This window comes from Anopheles bellator, chromosome 2, assembly GCF_943735745.2.
Source record: "Anopheles bellator chromosome 2, idAnoBellAS_SP24_06.2, whole genome shotgun sequence".
Taxonomy (NCBI): Eukaryota; Metazoa; Arthropoda; class Insecta; order Diptera; family Culicidae; genus Anopheles; species Anopheles bellator.
Window position 1 is genome coordinate 14,558,573 of NC_071286.1, and position 19,839 is coordinate 14,578,411.

Genomic DNA, 19,839 nt, shown 5'->3' on the forward strand with positions numbered 1-19,839 from the left:
TCAATATTTCTATTCGATTCCCTGTGGAGGATGTCACTAGTAAGTGATTTAATACAAAAACAGGTGCTCAAACCGACATTTACCACAGATTAGCTACGAAGGAGAAGGCACACCGGTGATGCCATCGCAAACATAATGGAACGGCAATCTCGGAATCGGAACACGCCACACATCCTTGATCTCTACAGCGACATGACTGAGGTACCCCGCAGAAATTGGGGAAGACTTCCTTTGTTCCGGTTGACGGTGCTGCACCCAGGTCCCACGGTTTTTTTAAGGGCACCACAAAAACAGACACCATTATTAAGAAATCGCGATCGCGACGGCAGAAAGCAGGAAGATAATCGCTTTCGCCCTTGCGTATGTCGCTCTGAACACCGAACCGAACCGATGACGGTGACTTGATGTCGAACAACGCATTAATAGTGTGTCGCGCGCCGCGTGATGGTGTCCCTGGCCGTGCAGGAGTTCTCACAAGCCGGGTGATGACTTTGTTGCCGCCCTGCCGTTCTCCAACATGCGCCATGTGAACATATCTTCGCAACATGTGCGTTGCATTCACATTCTCACACTCTTTGACCTTCGTTTAAATCATCCCACGTCACAGAGGCACGGGCGCCCAAGGATGTGTGCCAGTGAGACAGGCGACACCGAACGAACGGGAAGGGTCCCCGTTGGGACACCGTTCGTGAATAAAACAATAGTTGCCCTTTCGGTTCGTCATTCGGTTTATGTTCGTCCGAAACACCCACGGGGCAAGGAAGCAATGGGAATTGGTTTCCATTCGGGGCATTTGCATAGCTTTCGCTGAATGCGCTTCAAAACACGTCACATGTGTTCAACATAAGTTGATCCGTTTTCGAACAGAAACGGGAATAGTATTTACCATTATTTGTGCCTACAATTTTATTAGTGTCAAATACCAAAAAGTTTAATTACATGCAACACAGTTTCGGAATCAACAAATTTGAAGGTAATTAAACACTTTCAAATTTCACCGAATTACGTTAATCGTTACCAATTGTCGGGAAAGGCTTTTATGCTAATCCCTTCGATTAAAGCTAAAATAATGGTGAATAAACTTTCCTATACAAAGTTTTGTAAACTTTGTTGCAATTTTCTACCTCAACGATTTTGGTCGATGTTCCAAAAGACTTATGATTTCCACGCTTCAGAAAAAATGTATAACTTGCACACCGATTTTACCGATCGAACGGATCGACGGCTCATTCAAGTGCTAAAAACATCGTGCACATCGATTAAAATTATTCAATTAATTCCCGTGCCAGTTTTTGCTAAACATTCACTCCCCAACCACGGAAGATGGCCTCCTCCGGGGAGCGCCAGAATAATGTGATGCAAATTAATGTTTCCGGAACCCGGGCTCATCGCGTCCGACCGAACGCGTCATCATTACGTCCAAGGTCGCCGTCGTCACCACAAGGTCCCCGCCGCGTTCTCCGCGTATGTCGCCCCTTCGAAGCGTCCAATTATTGGCACGCAAAAATGCGCGAAACTGTCCCGAGACTGTTGAGTGGAGTCCCCCGTTATGACACGTGCCCGAAGACAGCCCGCGGGCCGGTCGGGACGGGATGGGGCGTTCCGGTTTCGGAAAACATTTCCATAATTGACCGTTTGGCTGGCAATCAGGCCGGCCAAACGGTCACCACGATGGCACGTTGCGTTGTTTGCAGCTTATTTTCGCCTCGTTTCACGCAATTAAAATTTCTAGCACTGCGCCACCTGGTAGACGGTGGCGTTCACATGCCGAAGGCTCTTTCTCGCCGGGCGTCGGGAACATTCATCGAAACGTGCGCCAAACGACAGCCGGCGCGAATGTGGAATCTGCCAGGATGACGAATGGATTTGGGGCGCCCCCGAGGAGATTCCAGATTCGGGAGTTCCTGCGCCTGGTACTCGATTTATTTAATTTCAATTATGCTCCAGCGAAGACTCGAGACTGGCATTCGGTGCTACTTGTTGCGCCGCAAAAATCGGCTTCCCTCCGTAATGGGTGGCCAAAGTTAATTGGATTGACATAGCCCAGCCCAGGGCCACACAGGCCTGAACCGGTTTTTTTGTGTTCCCTCCAATCCGAGCCAGCCGAGGAAGTCTGGAAGAAGTCTTAGACTTTTGATCACGTGTCGTCCCGAGCGCAACGAACAGGCGCGACACTGAATCGATCTCGTGTCCCGATCCCGAAAGATGATGCTCGCCCGAAAGATGGAGCGCGAAGAATGCAACCAATTTGAAGGGTCAGCGTCTTTCACTTCGGGTTCGCGCGCTAAAGGGGAACAGAGACTGGACACAAATCGTATCCAGAAAAAGCCGTTCTATTTTTTTGGAGAATTCCCGCATCTTCCGAACACGTGCCGAGAGCAAAACGGCCAGAACGAACGGAGCGAACCGGCGGTGACGAATGCGCGTTAAAGCGTTTCATTTCATAATTGATTCAATTACGAACGCTCCCCCCCGAACGGTGAGTCAGCTGCCTCGCGAGCAGTGGGGAAATTAGATCGACCAGAGTTAAATCGATCTTCCTCCTAATTAACTTTTGGTCCCAAAATGCAATTAATTTGGTGAAATAATTGGACGACCTACATGATTTGTCGTGGGCACAAAGTGTCTCAATACACAGTGGCTCTAAAGTATTTTGTTCTTTTGTACCTTTCTTTTCCCTTTTTTCAAGTTTACAATCGTTTCTGCCGGCTTCAGCCTTACTAATAATCTTGTGTAAATATTTGTAAGCCCTTGGAAAACTTCCAAAAAGCAGCTTCCTTTTATTGGCCGGTCCATGAATTGAGCCATCCACCCGCGACTGGCGGGCGTGTTGATCTTTCGGATCAGATTTTGACGCGACCCTGCGACGGCGCACACGGCTTTGGACGCGATGATCAGTTAGCGAACGGCTCCCAAACACCAAACCAAACACAGATCGTCCCCGTCGGTGGCTGGCTGGCTGGCGCCATGTGAACAATATTTTCTTTTAACTTTAGTTTGTTTTCTACTCCCCCGAAAAGTTCAACTAACTTCTCTGGGCTTCGCGGGGCTTCACGCCGGCGGTTGACATTTGCTCTATAAATAATCACTCACAAAAAGTCTCCCGTCAGACAGCCGTGCTCTAATTCTGTGCTCAAACAGGGCGCGGCCAATACCGCGATCCTGATTGCCACCTTCTAGTGCCAAAAAACTAACTAGACACACGCATACAGATACGATTGCCAGTTTGGTCGCCGGGCATAGGTTAACGAGGGGTTGACAAAGACGAAGGGGGAGCCGAACCAGTGGTGCCTTGAACTCGATGGTCAGACCCGGGCAGAGTTTCTTTCGGCTGCATTTTCTTCGAAAGAAGGATCGGATCGGAACCGATTTTTCGAGCACTCGGCGAGGTGTTACCTCTCTGAGGCCTAGTGCGAGGCCTTGACGTATGTCAAGCCCGTCAATACCAGCCAGCCAATTTGGTTTGCCGGGAGTTTTTGTGGTCGCCATAGCCCCGGGCGTACCGCTTGTTTGCTTGTTTGAACCGGACGGAGCCATTATGGATCTGTTTTGGGTCTCCTTTTTAGAGGAGTGCAACCCCAACCCCCGACAGGAGGATTGATTTATGATTCCAGAGCCCGAACATGGCGCATGGCTGCCCAAGGCGCAACACAAGTTACTGGCAGCGATACTGCGGTGCAGCGTTATCTTGCCCGGTGGTTGAGTGGCACTTGAGGCGTTTGAGGGCTCAAAGTAGAACAGATCCCGCGATTAGGCACTACAAATTGTTTGCTTCACACGATGCAACAATAATTTGTCACATTTATGGTGATGAATTTTGGAGGCGAACTCGAACCGTTAGGGTGGTTCACAAAAGATAGGTTTTTTTCATTAGGTTATGAAAAAGACCGCAAAATATTTTTCGATGCTTGAACTTTTAATCGAAAGGTTCATTCATTTCATTTTTTTGTATGTAAAACAATTTCGGTCAAATGTCCACCACGATGGGCTTGGCAATAGCCCATTTGGTCGACCTATTTTGGTCGAATTCGCTGACTATTCCACGTTTTCAGCTTCAATTTCGTCGAAGAATCAATCAACCAGCAATGCTCGGTAGCGTACCGTATGGTACCAGACCCAAAATCCTCACCAAACACATTTGGGTGCATTGGCCTCTCTTGCACGACGTATGGGTTTCCCGAACCCCAAAACGATCATTTCTTAACATAACCACCCTGGAAGAAATGAGCTTTTCAAATATCGTACCGTTTGAGTTGAAGACCTACCACTTTGGAAAAAAGTTTTTCATATTTCCCTATTTTCTGCAACCAAAATTGTATTTTATACATAAACTTGGTGAATCAATCTTTCTAAAAAAAGTTCAAGTATCGAAAAATTTTTGGCGGTTTTATTTACAATTAAATGTAAAAAAAACATTCTTTTGTAAACCATTTCTCCAAACCAAACCAGCTTTCTCTACATTTACCACGAGAGTCATTAGCAAACTAATTAAATTAATAATGATGATCGCTACCAGTGTTATGAGCTTGCAACTCCAATTAGAGTAAACTCAGTAACTAATCCGACGGCGGTGCATCTGCCAACGCACGCTTTGGCGAGGACACTTTTGATTCAAAAGTAAAAATGAAGGCAAAGACAGTGCGGTGCGGTGTCCGGTTACCGCGGTTCGCTACCCGGGTGGCCAGTGTCACCGTGAGCCGTGTGGGAAAATGTGTACTCAAAAGTACGCAATAAACTCTCTGGCCCTCTTGTCAACCGTTTTCGGTCCGCCATTTGTCACGCCGGCCGGGCGTCCGTCAAAAGTCGTACCGAAGGCGCGCGTAGAGAGTAGAGTAGCTAGCTGGGCCGCGGAAACAAACTTCACTCAGCTCACCTGAAGCACCTCAGCACCAGTGACCAGTGGAAGGCACCTCGTGGCCGATATCCCGACTCCCGACGGGGCTGCGTCGTTCGAAACCGAAACTAATTTACTTAACACCACAAATTGGATTTTTATCTGCCCGCATCGAAGGATCGTGTCGGGGAACCGGGAGTTGTTGCCCTGATTGGCCTGAACGAACCACCGTGAATTACTCCCGATATTACTTATTTATTTATTCGCTTTTCTGCGCCACGAAGACGAAGGCCACCGAAAACCCCGGTAGCCCTCGCGCGGAAGGTAATCATCGCGGCCTCGTGCTGCAACGATCGCGGCCGGAGATAATCAAAACGGTAGCGGTGGACGCAGCGGTCACCACCAGCAGCCCGTCTGGGTCATGTCCGGATCTTAAGGCGCGAGCGAAAAGAGTGATGAGTAATTTAGGCATTCCTGGGCTGGTTATCCTGTGGCCGACCGAGTCGACTTCGAACTCCGACTTACCTTGCTGAAAGTAGTTGGCTTTGCGCACGTAAACACACACCAGGGCCATCAGCTGAAGCTGCGATAGCCGTTGCCGAGTGGACTGCGGCAGCGGCAGCAGATCGCGCAGATTGGCGATCTCCGAGTTGATTAGGTCGCGCCTCAGCTTCGAGGCCCCTTTGGTAGATTTGTTCGCGTCGAATCTGCAACACAGAGCGGGGACACACAGTTAGATTAGAGTTTAGTGTTGGCGCAAATATTGGCGACAGGACGATGATGGATTGTTTAAAGGCGCGCAGAAGTGCCACACGCAGCTCCGTTAATGGCGTTGGGGGTTGCAATTGTCAAACGATCCCTTCCGGGGCAAAATGGAGCGAAAATGGCGGACACGAAAATAATGGTACACCTTCATCGGGCGGCCCCCATCCGGGTGTCGGGATGATGGTGGGCAAAGCGGGAAAATATTGATCGCGATTCTCGGCCCGCCAATCGAAACTCGACTTCCTTCCCAAATTGACGTTCGATCGACGGCGAAACTCGGCCGTGTGCGCTATGAGCTCTGGAGCGATGGTAGCGGTGAGTGAGTGACCACTTCGGGTTGGTTGGCATCGCCAACGATCATCATCATCACTGCGCACCAACGCGACCGGACGGCGGTCGGGTGGATTGTCATTAGTGTCGCCTCCCCGTTCCCGCGATGTTCGTCGCTGCCGCCGTCGCGCAAATCACCTAAGCGCATGCAAGCGCTCAGCGCACGCACCGATTTGCCAATATTTCCCACGCTTGTGCATTGACCCGAACCGGTGCAGCGGTGCGAAAAAAAATATGTTGGTGAACCAATTTTCGTGCCCCTCGGGAATCCTGCTGCCTGCGCGGTACCGTGCGCGGCCGTTCCGTGTCTTGCTGCCGTGTGGCTGAAACGCCGAAACGAATCGCGAACACTAAAACACAAACCCCCAAATGCCCGAGCCGGAGACGTCGAGGGCGAAGACGAAGCAGCAAAGTGCAAAAGACACCCGAGAACCCGAGAGCCCCCTTAATAATAATGCTAAGACTAATAACAACAATAATGCGATAGCGAAACGGAAAATAACAATCCGAATAATAAGAGTAATTCTAGGACTTATTATACAATCAGATAAATGAACACATTTGTTAAGCGGTTTGTAGTTCGGTCCGTCGTTCGGTCGCGTTTTTTTCGCTCTGGTCTGGCTCTCGCCGCACGCTGCAGCTCGCCGGTTGATCGGTTGATCGGTGCGGCCACACAGCAACACTTTTCCCGGGCAGCCCACTTAGTGCAACGCAAACAATTTTCTATATACCCGGCCCATTCGGGATCGCTCCGGTCTCGGAACCTCGAACGTAATGGCGATACAAAGCGGAGTGAGAAAAAATGGGCTAAGTAAAACAATCGTGCAATAAACAGGTACAGGCTGGCCGGCCGGAGAAGGGACGAGAGAGAGAGAGAGAGGGAGCGCGACTGCGGTGCCAGATTTCTGCCGGTGCATGGCAAAATGGGATCGCGGGCGAGCCGCGAAAACATGCGGCGAAAAAGGGAAAACCCATTAAAATTGTAACAAATATCGCGTGATTTTACACGCAAACGTACAAATGAACGCGAGATCGCGATCGAGAACGGTCGGGAACGGGTGTGTTTGTGTGTGTGCGGGAGGCCTTGTTTGGAAGTTAAACGGGCGCATCCTTTAATTTAAATGCCCTCGAGAGGATTCGCCAACTGAATGCTTAACAAACGCTTTGAAATTAATTTTAAAAATGCTTTTTAATGTTTCAAGATGAGTTTTCCCAACACTGTTGTTAAGGTGATTTGTGTCTGTACTACGTGATCTGTTCAAGAAATGTTAGCGACGTTTGTTTGTTTTTTTTTAACATATTGATTTATTTATGAATACCTATTTTTTTACCCTTCAAAGCAATTCCCATCAGATACACTTGTGACAACGATTTTTCCAACCATTGAATCTCTTAAAATTTTTGGTTGTGATCTTGTTCTTCTACTTCTTCGATGCCGTCTGTATCTCCTCAATCGTATTTGCTGATTGAGCTTTTGTTTCCACGTTTTAACCATTAACCCATGATTCGTCAACAGTTACGATCCTCTGGAGTAAATATGGCCATCGCGGGCAGAGTACAACAGCACAGCACAGCAATGTTAATGCGATGCTGTTTTTGGTCGAATCTGGTCGAAAACCGAAAATGAGCCAAAATTCGTGGAAGTAAAACAGCTGTTAAAAAATAGTTGATCATTCAAAATGACCGTACTTGTCAACATCAATGAGTTACATGAGTAACAACAAAACGGCCCAAAAAAATCTAAAATCGAATATACGTAACCCGCGTTAATTCAAATATCGCGAAAATTTGTTAACCACGTATATTCATTAGAAAATTCTTGTGCCATAGATTCGTAAAAGAACAATGAGACTCAGCATCATCTGTTCGTAAGCAACATAGGAAGTAGTGAATTACTTATCTAGTTGCACAGTTCTCTAAATAACGATGTCCAACGATTAAGTTCCCTTCGACACAAAAATTCACAAGAATGACTGTCAGTCAAATTGAGTAAAATATTCACTTAAATTGGCATGATTTGAGCAGACCCACATCCAATCCGAGGCTAACAACCACAAACAAGTGATGTTGTGACAGATTTCATAAAAAAAATTAAAAAAGGCTTTGATCTGTTTATTTTACTATTATTACTATAGAACGGACAGAATCGTATTGAGCACCAACATAAAGATTGGCACTCAAGTCGATGCACTGCGTCAGTGTTCGAACTGACGTCTTTCGTATAAAAAAGCGATGAACATCGCAGACGGATAATCTACGGACGAGCCGTATAGGATTATGATTTTAAAATAATTATTTTTAACATTTTGGTCCTACACCCATAACACTCACCCTTGAGACCTCACCTCACTCACCTCACTTGAGAGATCAGACCAGAGTTGAGGATAAAGTTCTACGCCCAAGAAACTTAAAAGCACTGTCGGTGTTCGAAATAACGTATTTTGCATAGGAATCGATTAGTAGTCTCAAAATCTGTGATTCCAAACGATTGATTAATTCTAAAATATGCCTCAGACAGACCTGAACCGTGAGTGCTTAGGTTAGCTTCGTTCAAAAACCCACTTGCGATAGGACCCTTTTCGGTGCCTTTCCTGTAGCAATCCCGGTGCGCAATTCTAGCAATCGCCACGAGCAGTGCTGGGTGAAAGGGAATTCAGCGTCCAGCATTTCCTATCCGAGGCGCAGCGAAATGGTCGATGAAAAGGGCGCCTCCGAGACATTTGGCAGGCGGTGGCTAAATTAAAATGCGCGACCCCCAGCGCCCGGCTCCGGCTTGGGCCGGCTGCTGTCGCATAGGTTGCTGCTCGTTGGCTCGGTGACATTTGTATAAATTTCTACTCAACACGACACACCACCGAATGCACCGTCGTCGTCGTCGAGCGTTTGGCCATTTGTTAGTTAGGTGTCGCCTGTCAGCAGCGGCAGCAGCAGCAGCAATGTCCCTTAAAGTAGGCTTTCCGAGAAGGGACGGCGAATTATCCGAGCTGGGCTTGGGCGCGCGCGCATCCGACGGTTGAGCGCTCCCTCTTCAGGATTGCTTTCTATCGGGTCTCTGACGGCGGCACCACAGCGTACGGCAGTGTACGGGTTTTCGCAACAACCTCGGCCCCGGGTCTCGGCAGAGTGCGCGCTTCTTCGCTACGATCAGTTAAGATCGGAACAGGTCGAACCGCCGAGCCCGCGAAACCCCACGAAGCCTTAATTGAGCCCACGGCGCGTGCAATGAGGCCCCGAGCCGTCGCCTCCACCGTCGTCGGGTCGGGTCCGGCTACTAGGCCAACAGCACATACTTGGCACTTGCACTTGGTAGTGGCTGCGCGTTAAAGAGCACAGCGGCACCGGGCGACTCCCTGGCTCTGGCTGACCTCTTGCGAGCCTGACCCCAAAACTTAAAAAACGCAGAAAACGAAATTGGGAAGCGGCAACCGTGAGGGCGATGCGCCAAGCGTCAGCACCGCCGACGACGGCGAGCTTCGAAAAGTAGATCGAAAACGGCACGAACCGTGATTAGGGGCCGGCGACTTGTCGACGACGAAAGCGACGAACCCGGCCCCGGCGATCGCGCGGATCCTTTCCGGAGTCCTGTTAGATTCTTTGTGCTAATTAGGCGCCATGATAATTTGATTTTCCGAGTCCGAGTCCCGAGCGGCCCGAGGTCCCGAGCGGTTTAGCATTCAAGCGCTGGGCGATCCATTCGAACCGGGCCATCGAAATTTACATTACTCCGTCCGATGGACCGGAATTGATAAACAATTTGTTGCCCGTTTCGTTCGTAACGCCGAGCCGAACGTCGTTTAATGTGCTTTAGGTCGACGAAGAACGATTTCGAAGAATTTCCTGATAACGGTCACCGTGCGCTGCAAGTCAAACTGATAAAACATCAATCATTCGCTCGGTCCTGCTTCTGCGCTCCATAAAACATCGATCGAGAATGCAGGCGGAATTCAAGCAGAAAACACCAGCAAATCCCCATTAATCCCCGGTGCAATCCCGGTTTCCCGCTGGGAAATGTTTAAATAATACATCAAACATAATTCCTTAATAATCCGTCATTTGTTTTAATAATCACCGTGTGCCCGTGCAAATCGGGCCGGGATGCGGAGCAAATCCTTCCATAGCCCACCGAAAGGCCGCGCGTACGCGCGTACGTACCCTACCCTAATTAGAAGCTGTGCCAGGTCTGCCAGGGGAGCGGGAGAACGAAAAAAGTGGACGCAATGCAGCGATCAGCTTAAGCGATCATTACTGCAACAAAATGGCATCCCGATCCGCACCGCGCCAGACCCACCAGAGGGCCCACGAGTGCAGCAGCCGGCCTCCTTGACAACTGCTAATTTTGTGCTCTAAATTTACAACCCATAGCGTTTAAAAATAATTGCACCGCAAAATCCACCTTCCACCCGGGTTAAATCATACGCCCGGTCCGAAGCCTTCGCATCCGCGGCTGAATCGCGATCTGCGGCCGGGCTTTTGGCTGGCACCTTACCATCCGGAGCTGGGCCCCGGTACGTACGCTGCGTGTGCTGTACCCGGACCAGTAATAATGATCCATATTTCCTCTTCATCGTCCGGGCGCGAGTGTCGATTCTAACCGGGCGGATCCTTCTGCGATCGCCTTCTTCGCAAACCGAGCAGTTTTCCCTTTTTATCACGGAGCCGGGTAAGTGCAAATTCCAGCACAACCGAGCCGAGCCGAACCAAGATCGCGTATCGAAGATCTGTCTACACCACGCACGCTCGGGTCTGGGGCTGCCGTTGTGGGCGCGAGGACACACCGTGCCATCTTAATTACGTGCAGCCTGTTACTGATCGAGCGCGATCGTCAGGGCCAAAAACCAGGGCTGCATCTTATCACTTTTGGGGTCCAGGTTCGGGGACCGCCAGAATGGGATTGCAGATTTTCAGCCGATTACCACCGTCCGTTTGTTTCGTCCGTTTCGGGACGACATCGCCGGGGACATCGTCCGCCCCGACGGGTGATTTCACGGTACCGATATCGCGCTACCGGCAGAAGAATGTTTAATGCAAGCAGATTGGCACCATTAGCTGCTGTGAGTTGGGTGATTATTTTTAAAAAGGACCCATTTTGAGACCCCGTTCAGCCGATGATCCGTTTGGGGTCCCCGTAGTCGACATCGGGCAATTATGGCGAACGGTTTACGCGGCATAGCTGGCTTTTGCCTAGTAGCAGCCGATGCTGTCCTGCCACAAACATGACTCACAGCGCCGACCGAGAAATGGCCGCCGCCGCATAATTGCCGACATATTTAACATTCCTCTCGGGGGCTCTCTCGGGAAGGCTCGAAGGGTCCTTACCGGTTTTCCACCTCCACGCACGTAACGCACGCCCTCCGGCACCGGTAATGGCACGCCCTGGACAGGACTCGTTGCACGCACGCACACACACGCATAACGCTCCGAGGTGAGACGCATCGATTGCAAACACAGAACACGGGTATTAATTTTGCAGCCTCAATTAATGATCGCCGGCCCCGGCCCGACGCGTTACCGTTGACCCCACCCTCCCCCTCGGGGGGTCCCTTCGAACGGTTCCTGCGTAATGGTGGCATGGTTTTCGAGGCTTATCCTAACGAACGCTGGGCTGATGCGCTGCGTGTGAGTCGCGGTGGGAACCGCGCTCCGTGATAAGCGCCGAGGGTGCGTTTAGCGCAGGGCAGCGATTTACGCGTCGCTCCGCCGATGATTGAGGCTTCTGGAGTGGCTCCGTTGCACCGTCGAACCCAGCCAGAGGGACCGAAAGGAATGTGTTACTTACAGGATTTTGCAACGTACTAGGTTGTTTATTAAGTTTTGCGGGTCGATACCAGAGGGCATTGCTCCGAGCCCAATTTTTTTTGTTACATTGGTACACTCTTCATATGAACGTACGTGAAGATTCATTTCAAAAGGTTACTTCATCTTTTTTTACAAGCCATTTAGTATCGACGTGTCACAGGATTTTTTTCGACTAGAAAAATCCAGGTTCGTTCAATGATTTAATTTTTATTTTTGTAAGATAAGGAAAACTGCGAACGAATGTTGAAAGTGTATAATGACTTTTCACCTTCAATAAGGGGCTTAAAAGTGGGATGTCAGTTTCGTACATGATCGTACTAGCCTTCAACACGATCCATGTCAAAAACATAAAAAAATAAACACAATACCTGAAATCGTAAAAAATACAGGATATCGTATTGGAAAATCGGTGAACCGCTGAAAGAGATTTAGTACAAGGCCTAGGTATCTCATTGAGCAATATAACCAATATTTTGACGAAAATCATGCGAAAAGAAGAAATCATGCGTGGAAAGCGTTTTTCATCAAATGATGACTTCATAGCAGCTGAGGAGGCGTATTCTGAAGACCTTCCAGTTTCTCACTTCAGGGACGGAATTCTTAAATTGGAGTCTCGTTGGATCAAGAGCATTGATGTTCAGGGAGGCTATACTGAAAAAGGGTATTTCAATAGAAATGTGTTTTTCTTATCGATCCGCAAAACTTAATAAACACCCTAGTACCGCACGTAACAGATCAGTAAATGAACGAATTATGATTTTAACACCGAACACTGTTCAAGGGGTTCAAGCATTCTACTCGCCGACATTACTTTAACGTTAACCGAAGCGAACTTTTGCAGAACGCCCTTCCTTAATAAGCCACATGTAAACAAGCTCAGGCAAAATCAAAACAAAACACGCAATCAGAATTTCAACCCCTAAGCACTCCAACGAACACAGGAGCAGCAGCAACGGTCAGGTCCTAAGCATCCTCCTCCGTTCGTCAGTCATTAAGTCAGAGAGTGCACCGATCGTTTGCGTTCTGGTTGCGTTCTGGCCGCAGGACCCATCACTGGCCACCGGGGCCATCGGGGTCCCGCTTCGGAAAACAGTGGCCACCGTTCAGAAGGGCTTTCGGTTTCGGTAAGGGGTTCGTGTTTTTGTTTTTTCTACGTTTTTGCACGCCCTTGGCACTTAATAGCCCACCACCACGCCGCAGCGCCGGTACCATAAAACGCAGGAAAGTATACACTTCTGCAACTGCATCATTTATCTATCGGAATCGTGGGAACGGACCGCCGGTTCGTTGCACCGGCCGAGCGTTATGTTTGGTGTGTTGTGTTCGGCTCTCTCTCTCTCTCTCTCCCCCCCACTCGCAGCATGGAAGCATAATCCAATCAAATCGGAAGCTCGAACGGCGGTTGTTAATCTAATTATTCGAGAGCGGCAGGATAACTGGTTCGGTTCGGCGCGAGAAGATTTTGTTGGCCAAGAAGCGCAGCGAACATTTGAAAAAGGTTTCGTCAGTTAACCGAAGTGCTTCTTGGTGTTTTGTTCAATTCAAAGTGCAAAGCAGTGAGCAGCATAAAACGATTGCGGCGCTGACCTCTGCGCTGTCAGCAAATCTCGGGGCGAACGTCCAAATTTATGTCCGCGTGACAAAAGCCAAATCGCGACCCGAGCGGACCGAGCGGGACCGTCAGGCTTTGTTTTTCAGGCTGCAAAATCATTCTTACCTCCTTTGTGAGCGCGAGAGAGAGAGAGCGAGAGAGCGAAAGAGAGACGCCGGAAAAAGGGGGCCGATGCGCGGATTAAGAAACATTTTTCCCCCAGTCCGGCCGGCCGCCGGTCAACGCGCTGCTCGCGCTCGTTGAACGGGATCGAAGCTCGATTTCCCTCCCGGCTACGGCACGCCAAGTTCGGTAGCGTACCACTTTGGCCAACCGCCCCACGTCGCCCCGGCGTCACCACCGCGCGTCAAGGCGCCATTGAATAAATAACGACTCCCGGAGTCCCGTCGATACGCGAAAATAAGACACCGAGCCTGGGAAGCGACGGGCCAAACCGAGCCAAGCCAAGCGGGCGCAACACTGGAAGCTAGAGATTGTTACCGATAATGAACGATAATGATGACGGCGGCCGGCCAGCCGTTCTGGGGAGGGGCCGGACAACACCCTCCTCCCCTCGGACCGTTTTCTTGGTGCCACTTGGGTTGGCTGGTGCCATGCGCGGTTGCTAATGTTTTCCTTTGTCCAGCTTTCTCGCCTGCCAGCCAGCCCGAGGATTGCCGCGAGGGCCTTCTGCCTGCGCGAGATCGTGTGATCGATCGATCGATAGGATCCTGGCGCGTTCCGGGCTCACTCCCTCCCACTCACTCGCGTTCTGTCCCTCTCTCTCTGTGCGATGCCCCAAAATGATACCTGCCCGTGCCGGGCCAGCCAAACCGGTGTACCGATGTCACGGCCATTTTTGCGTGGCGTTGAAACAATAATGGGTGGTGTGTAACAATGAAACAGTTCACACGCGTGCAGGAGGATCAGAAAAGTTGGAAAACATCGTCTCTACATTATATCCTGCCAACGAGCAGCCAAACGCACCGAAACTTTGTCGGAGTATCTTAAAATCACTCATCGGAACAATAAATATAATTTTAAAAATGTTAATAAGAATCTAAAAACTTCGTAATACAACCAAACGCTGCCATAAGAGTGTTAACAACCGCAGAGCGTCAACGTTTTAACTATGTGTTTCTTTTTATTATTAATTGCTTCATTAAAATTTATTAATTTATTAACGGACCAAGCCTATGTAAGCATCAACTTTGAACTCGAAGTTGGTGCAGCGCAGACGAATGATGGCAGAACCATGACGTACCACCTTTTATTATAATAGACGTTAGAAATTCAATAGAAAATAGAAGTAAAATAAATAAAAGAAACAAAAAATAATTATTTAAATCAATTTTTTAAGGTAATCATGTTCCCTTTATGAGGCTTATTCGTCGTCCTTTTCAGCGGCGATCTACCGTAGCTTGAATTTAGAGCAAATACACATCCTAGCAACCACTGTTAATGGAATCAGGCAACACTCAGACCATGCTAAAGAAGTCCTGGAAAAATTTAGTTGAAGTAGACTATGATCCAAAGTAGAGTACCGATGTGATAAGTGAGAGGTTTCACCTCACTATGAGTGAGAAACGCATTCTCACTAAGCAAAACAAAAAGATGGGAAAATAGTTTACTGAACTGGCGACGATGAACTTTCCTCGGTAATTATTTTGTTGTGCCTTGAAATGGTTTGACTAACACATTTTGGTGAGAATAACGAATTGCTGCTTCGTTTACGTGAAACCATTCCAAAATCGCATATTTCGCGCCCTCTCGCTGCCAAAACATTCTGTCTCACGCAATCGGAACGCCACCGGAATCGGATGCACGCATGGGAAATGCCGGTTGCGCGGTATGCGCAAAATTAATATTATTAAAACGAAACCAATACCCGTGGCCCAGGGGGTCGGTCGACTCCCGGTGCCATCCCTGGTCCCGCCGCCCGTCAGTGCCCCTCTAACGATAATGATACTGTGGCCGTTCACAAAACCGATGGGAACGGACGGCCAGTGGCCGGGGCCCGAACCGATCACTAAAATCCAAACCCGTCCAATCCCCATCGATCCCCATCCGAGTCGATCCATCGAGCCGTCTTCCGCGGCCGCGCCTGATAATGGCCGACGCCCGGTTTTACAAGAGTAAAAAAAAATGCCGGCAAAAATGCGCCCTCAAATTGAACGTTAATCTCGAAACGTTACAGATTTACCGTCTCCGTCGGTTTGGAATGAAAATTAAATGAAGGCCACCGCACCGAACGCCGGGAAGCAAATGACGGGAAGACAGGGGCCGCGTTCTTGGAACTCCCCCCTCGGTCTGGCGGCACGGCCGGTACCGAACCTGGCCGGCCGGACCTCCGTCGAGCCGGACTGGGTTAGCCGGAGGTCTCTCACAGTGGAATACACACGCGCGCATCACTCGAAACCCGCTTATTAACAGGGCCCCACGTCACTTATGGCATTCCTTCTCGCTGTCTCTCTCTCTCTCTCTCTCTATGGCTGTGGCTCTGGCTGGCTGGTAGCCCTGCGAGGAAGACAGGATTATGTTCTGGCGGTGGGCGACAGGCACAGGCCACAACAAGGCCGAAAAGCGCCAAGTATCGATCGGTCGGTCGGTCGCCTCCCGAGGGATGATCCACGATGGAAGTGGATGGTGGTGGAAACTGGTGGACGAAAACAAACTCCTCCGTCCGCCACCCGATGTTCATGCTCCTGCCTGCGTTGGGCCTGCTGGGCACGCGGGGACCGAGTAAGACCGGTAGCTCTGAGACGGCTTAAATTACGGTACCGGTGTTAGAGGAGATCGTACGATCGAGCCGCGCTCCTTACGCCTATGTTTTGTGGCGCACCAACGCATCACCATCATCATCATCATCGTCCTCCTCCATCGGCCGGCATCGGCCCACTGGCCCACGGCCACTCATTACACGGCTCCTTTTTTCCTTGGCTCTCGACGACGGCCCAACGACGACGGCGCGTCAGTGGCTAGATCGGGGTGCCTTACCAGTGGGCGGTGGGCCGAAAAACCCACCCGGCCATAATTGAAACGTTGAGCGCGCTGTGATAAAATTCACCAAAGAGCCGAACCCCCGGAAACGAAAGCGACATCAACGCCGCGGCAAGCGATGAACCGGTGCATCAGGGGCCGTCATGTTTTCGGCTTGTAAATGGCTTCGCTTCTCGATTAGAGCGGAGACACATTCTCCGCTTTTTGGGACGATAAGCGGGTCACATCACCAACCGTGGCGCATCGTGAAAGCCCCGCACCGGAATGCCTTCCGCCCCCGAAAGCATTCGATATCGGATCGAGTCGGGTCGGGGATTTCAGTTTGATGGATTGATCGAGAGGAACGATGACAGAAGAACGCAAACGCACCCAAACTCGCCGGCGCCGCTGGCGCTACGGACGACCATTAAAACCCGCCCCCTGGCCCAGCCCCCCGGTTACCCGGGAGATTATCATTTTCCCGCGTCACAGAATATGATAAAATTCGGCTTAGAAGAGAGCGAAAGGGCGCGCGGTCGGTGCCCACCAAGTGGCGCTACCTAATCATTACCGTTCACCATCCGAAAGCCCGCCCCGCAACGGGAGAGTTTTGAGGTGTAAACAGAGTTTCGGACCGCACGAACCCCAGCGAGCCATCCCCAAAACATAATATTCAGCGATCCGCGGTTACGGTCGGTGGTGGCGTTTCAATGAAAGTTTGGGCCAAATCATACAAATTAATTACATCAATACGCAAAAGCGCCGATACGTTGCGCCGGCCTTCGGAATATCATTATTTTTGACGTAGACAATCTCGGCCCCGGCGCTGAAGCGGATCGATCATCGCGTTAGTAATCGATCAATCAAACAATCCCGCTCGTAATGAGCATCATCAGCATAAACATAAACTTCACCGCGGCAGACCAAGGTCCAACCACAGGTTTCGGGCGAGTTTGCATCGTGTTTGTCGGCCCCACTTTGGTAGGTTGAGCATGAAAATGGCAAACCCTGCTCACAGCATGGCGCCCGGCGTAATCCTCAGCGGTAGCGCCCGAGAACTTCATTTCGTGGCTCACAGGCACGGCAGCAGACAGCAGCCCGAAACAGCACGTAAGGATGTCCACGCTTTCCCAGCTACCCCACCCCGCTTTTGGTCCCGCCACCATTTCGAGTGGCTTATGCTAAATGTTAATGTATGCGCGCATTGTGAGAGTCCGGCGGCCCCTAACGACTCAGGCTGGCACTGACCACACACTTGCCACCCGCCGGGCCGGGGGGGGGGGGCATCGAACGCAAAACATTGGCAACCTCAATTCCGGGGACCGTGCTCGCTAGCTTTCGGCTCCTCCAGGACCCTCCGGTGCCCGGTCAGCCAAAAGCGCGCGCGTGAAAGCGAAAAGTGCTGTTTATTCAAATGTGATCCCATAGCTCATTTCCACGCGACGCAACGCAAGGCCCGCAGGTCGAGACCCGCTAGAGGGGGGCCGCTCGGCAGTGCCTCGAAAGTGCCCCATCGCATTGTTAACGGAATAAGCACCGTCCGGGGCGAGCGAGCATCGGCGAACCATCGACGCCACCGACCGACTGGAGCATAAAACTAGAACATAAAGCACACACGCGCGGTAGCCGCGCACTAACCCGCAACTCTGGGTGACTGTGGGAATCGGAATGGGCCCCCTCGGGTCCCCTGTCCCCCTCTGGGCCCACCGCCTGTCCCACCCGGCCAGTAGCACCCGTCCCCCACGGGGGGCGATCGTTATTGTTTGCTAGTGATTTTTGCGTTGTTTATTTATAGCGCTGATAGTTCGAGGCGAGCTCGAGCAAACGGCACCTAACCTAACGGTTGCTTCGGTTGTAACGCTTCCTTAAAGTTGCGACAAGTTGCGACAGTTACGACGGGAGCACCGGTTCTAGTGGGCCATAAATTTGCGACCCATTTGTGGGTCGCTCAGGGTTGCAACGTTTTTTTCGTTTGTTTTCTATTTGCGTAACCGTTTGCACCCCACGAACGTGCAGCCGGCAGTGAAGCAAGAACACCGCCGGTGGTGACCGCTTTTTACTGATCTTGCGAAGGTGTGCACCTGTACGGTTACTGTTCCGACCACGAGGGACATATATTTTACAAAATAATTACAAAACTCTAACACCTTGATGATCACCTCTTATGATCGATCTTGGAACTTCAATCGACTCTTCGATCGTTGGGCAAACAAACAAACCACCAATCACCAAGGTATCGATACCTGGGCTGATGGATTGTCCACTCAGATCGAATCGCATCGGCCCGAGTGGCGGCCACCGAAATCAGCTACTTATGTATATTTATGCACCCCATACTGAACCATGGGAAGAAAAGCTTGCCAACTGCCGAACATCAGTAACAACAATAGCCATAGCGCGGAGGCACTTTTGCATCGCGGTAGCAGCCGCAGCAGCCTCCCATGGATCGTCGCTGGCTCCGAAGAAAAACTGCTCACAATTTGCATAATTCATTGAATAATAAAATGGAAATAAATTCCACCGCGCTGTGATTTTCGCCGACTCTCCCGACGCCCCGACGCTCGTGTCCGGCCCGGGGTCCGGAGATCGATGGACACTTTTTGCCTCCCCAAGTGGTTGAACGATTCGAGTTGCGCATGCTGCTGCGGCTGCTGCTGCTCGAATTGACTGACGACAACCGCCGATGACGACGACGACGAAGACGAGGGCCGGGAAGCCCGTCGGAAGGCAGGGAAATTTATTTCCAAACCTGACTCCGGCAGCCCTACTTCGGCCGGAGCTTCCGCGCAACGGGGCCGAGCGTGATGTACTTCAATGAAAACATTGAAATCTATATTTTCTCTATGCTTAATTTATTAGCTGATGTTACAGACCGGGATCGGAAGGAGTCGGTCGGCGGCCGGAGGGCCGGAGTGGTATCACTGCTTAGCATTGCAAATGTTGTCTCACATCTGCGCGGCTCTGGGAGCTACATGGCATTACACGTCAAACACTGTCCAGGATTCCGCTTATCGTACGGGATGTCGGAGAGTATGGCAAATAGAGTAAACTTATCGTTTTGCGATAAAGCGCTCAATGTTCAATCATCATCACTGAACTTCGTCCTTTCGCATGGTTCGAGTGTGATGTGAAAACTCCCAAAAAATTAAAATTTAAAAAGTTAAATTAAACCTGCCTTTGAATTCCTAAATGACGGATACGATTGGTTCATGCAGAATTCCTTAATTCCAAAGCACCCATCAAGTAGCCTTTGCATCGCCTAGAGGCTTAGTTGAAACTTTTCTCAAAACCACGCACCGGTTGCTAGATCAGCGCGAGATCGCGGTACGATCGGATCAACCCAAGGTAACTGGTAACTGTTTGAGTAATTTATTATTTAGCGATATTGGTGACATTTATGAATGCTAATGTAATTTGAATTGTTGTTTGTTTGTTTTGCTCCGCTCCGCTTGCTGGCTGGCCTACAGAGGTCTACACTCTAACTAGCTGGCAACTGTGCACTGTGCCCTGTGTACGTTCCATGAAGCCGTTTCATGCTCAGTCC

General features: G+C 50.2%; 1 protein-coding gene across 1 annotated transcript in view; it reads right to left on the reverse strand.

The window, feature by feature from the left end:
- Positions 1 to 19,839, reverse strand: part of LOC131207048 (uncharacterized) — a 101,424-nt gene that overhangs the window by 68,972 nt on the left and 12,613 nt on the right. The window contains exon 2 of the mRNA XM_058199657.1: positions 5,360 to 5,541. Within this exon, the coding sequence (XP_058055640.1) occupies positions 5,360 to 5,541 (182 nt within the window). The remainder of the gene's footprint in view (positions 1 to 5,359; positions 5,542 to 19,839) is intronic.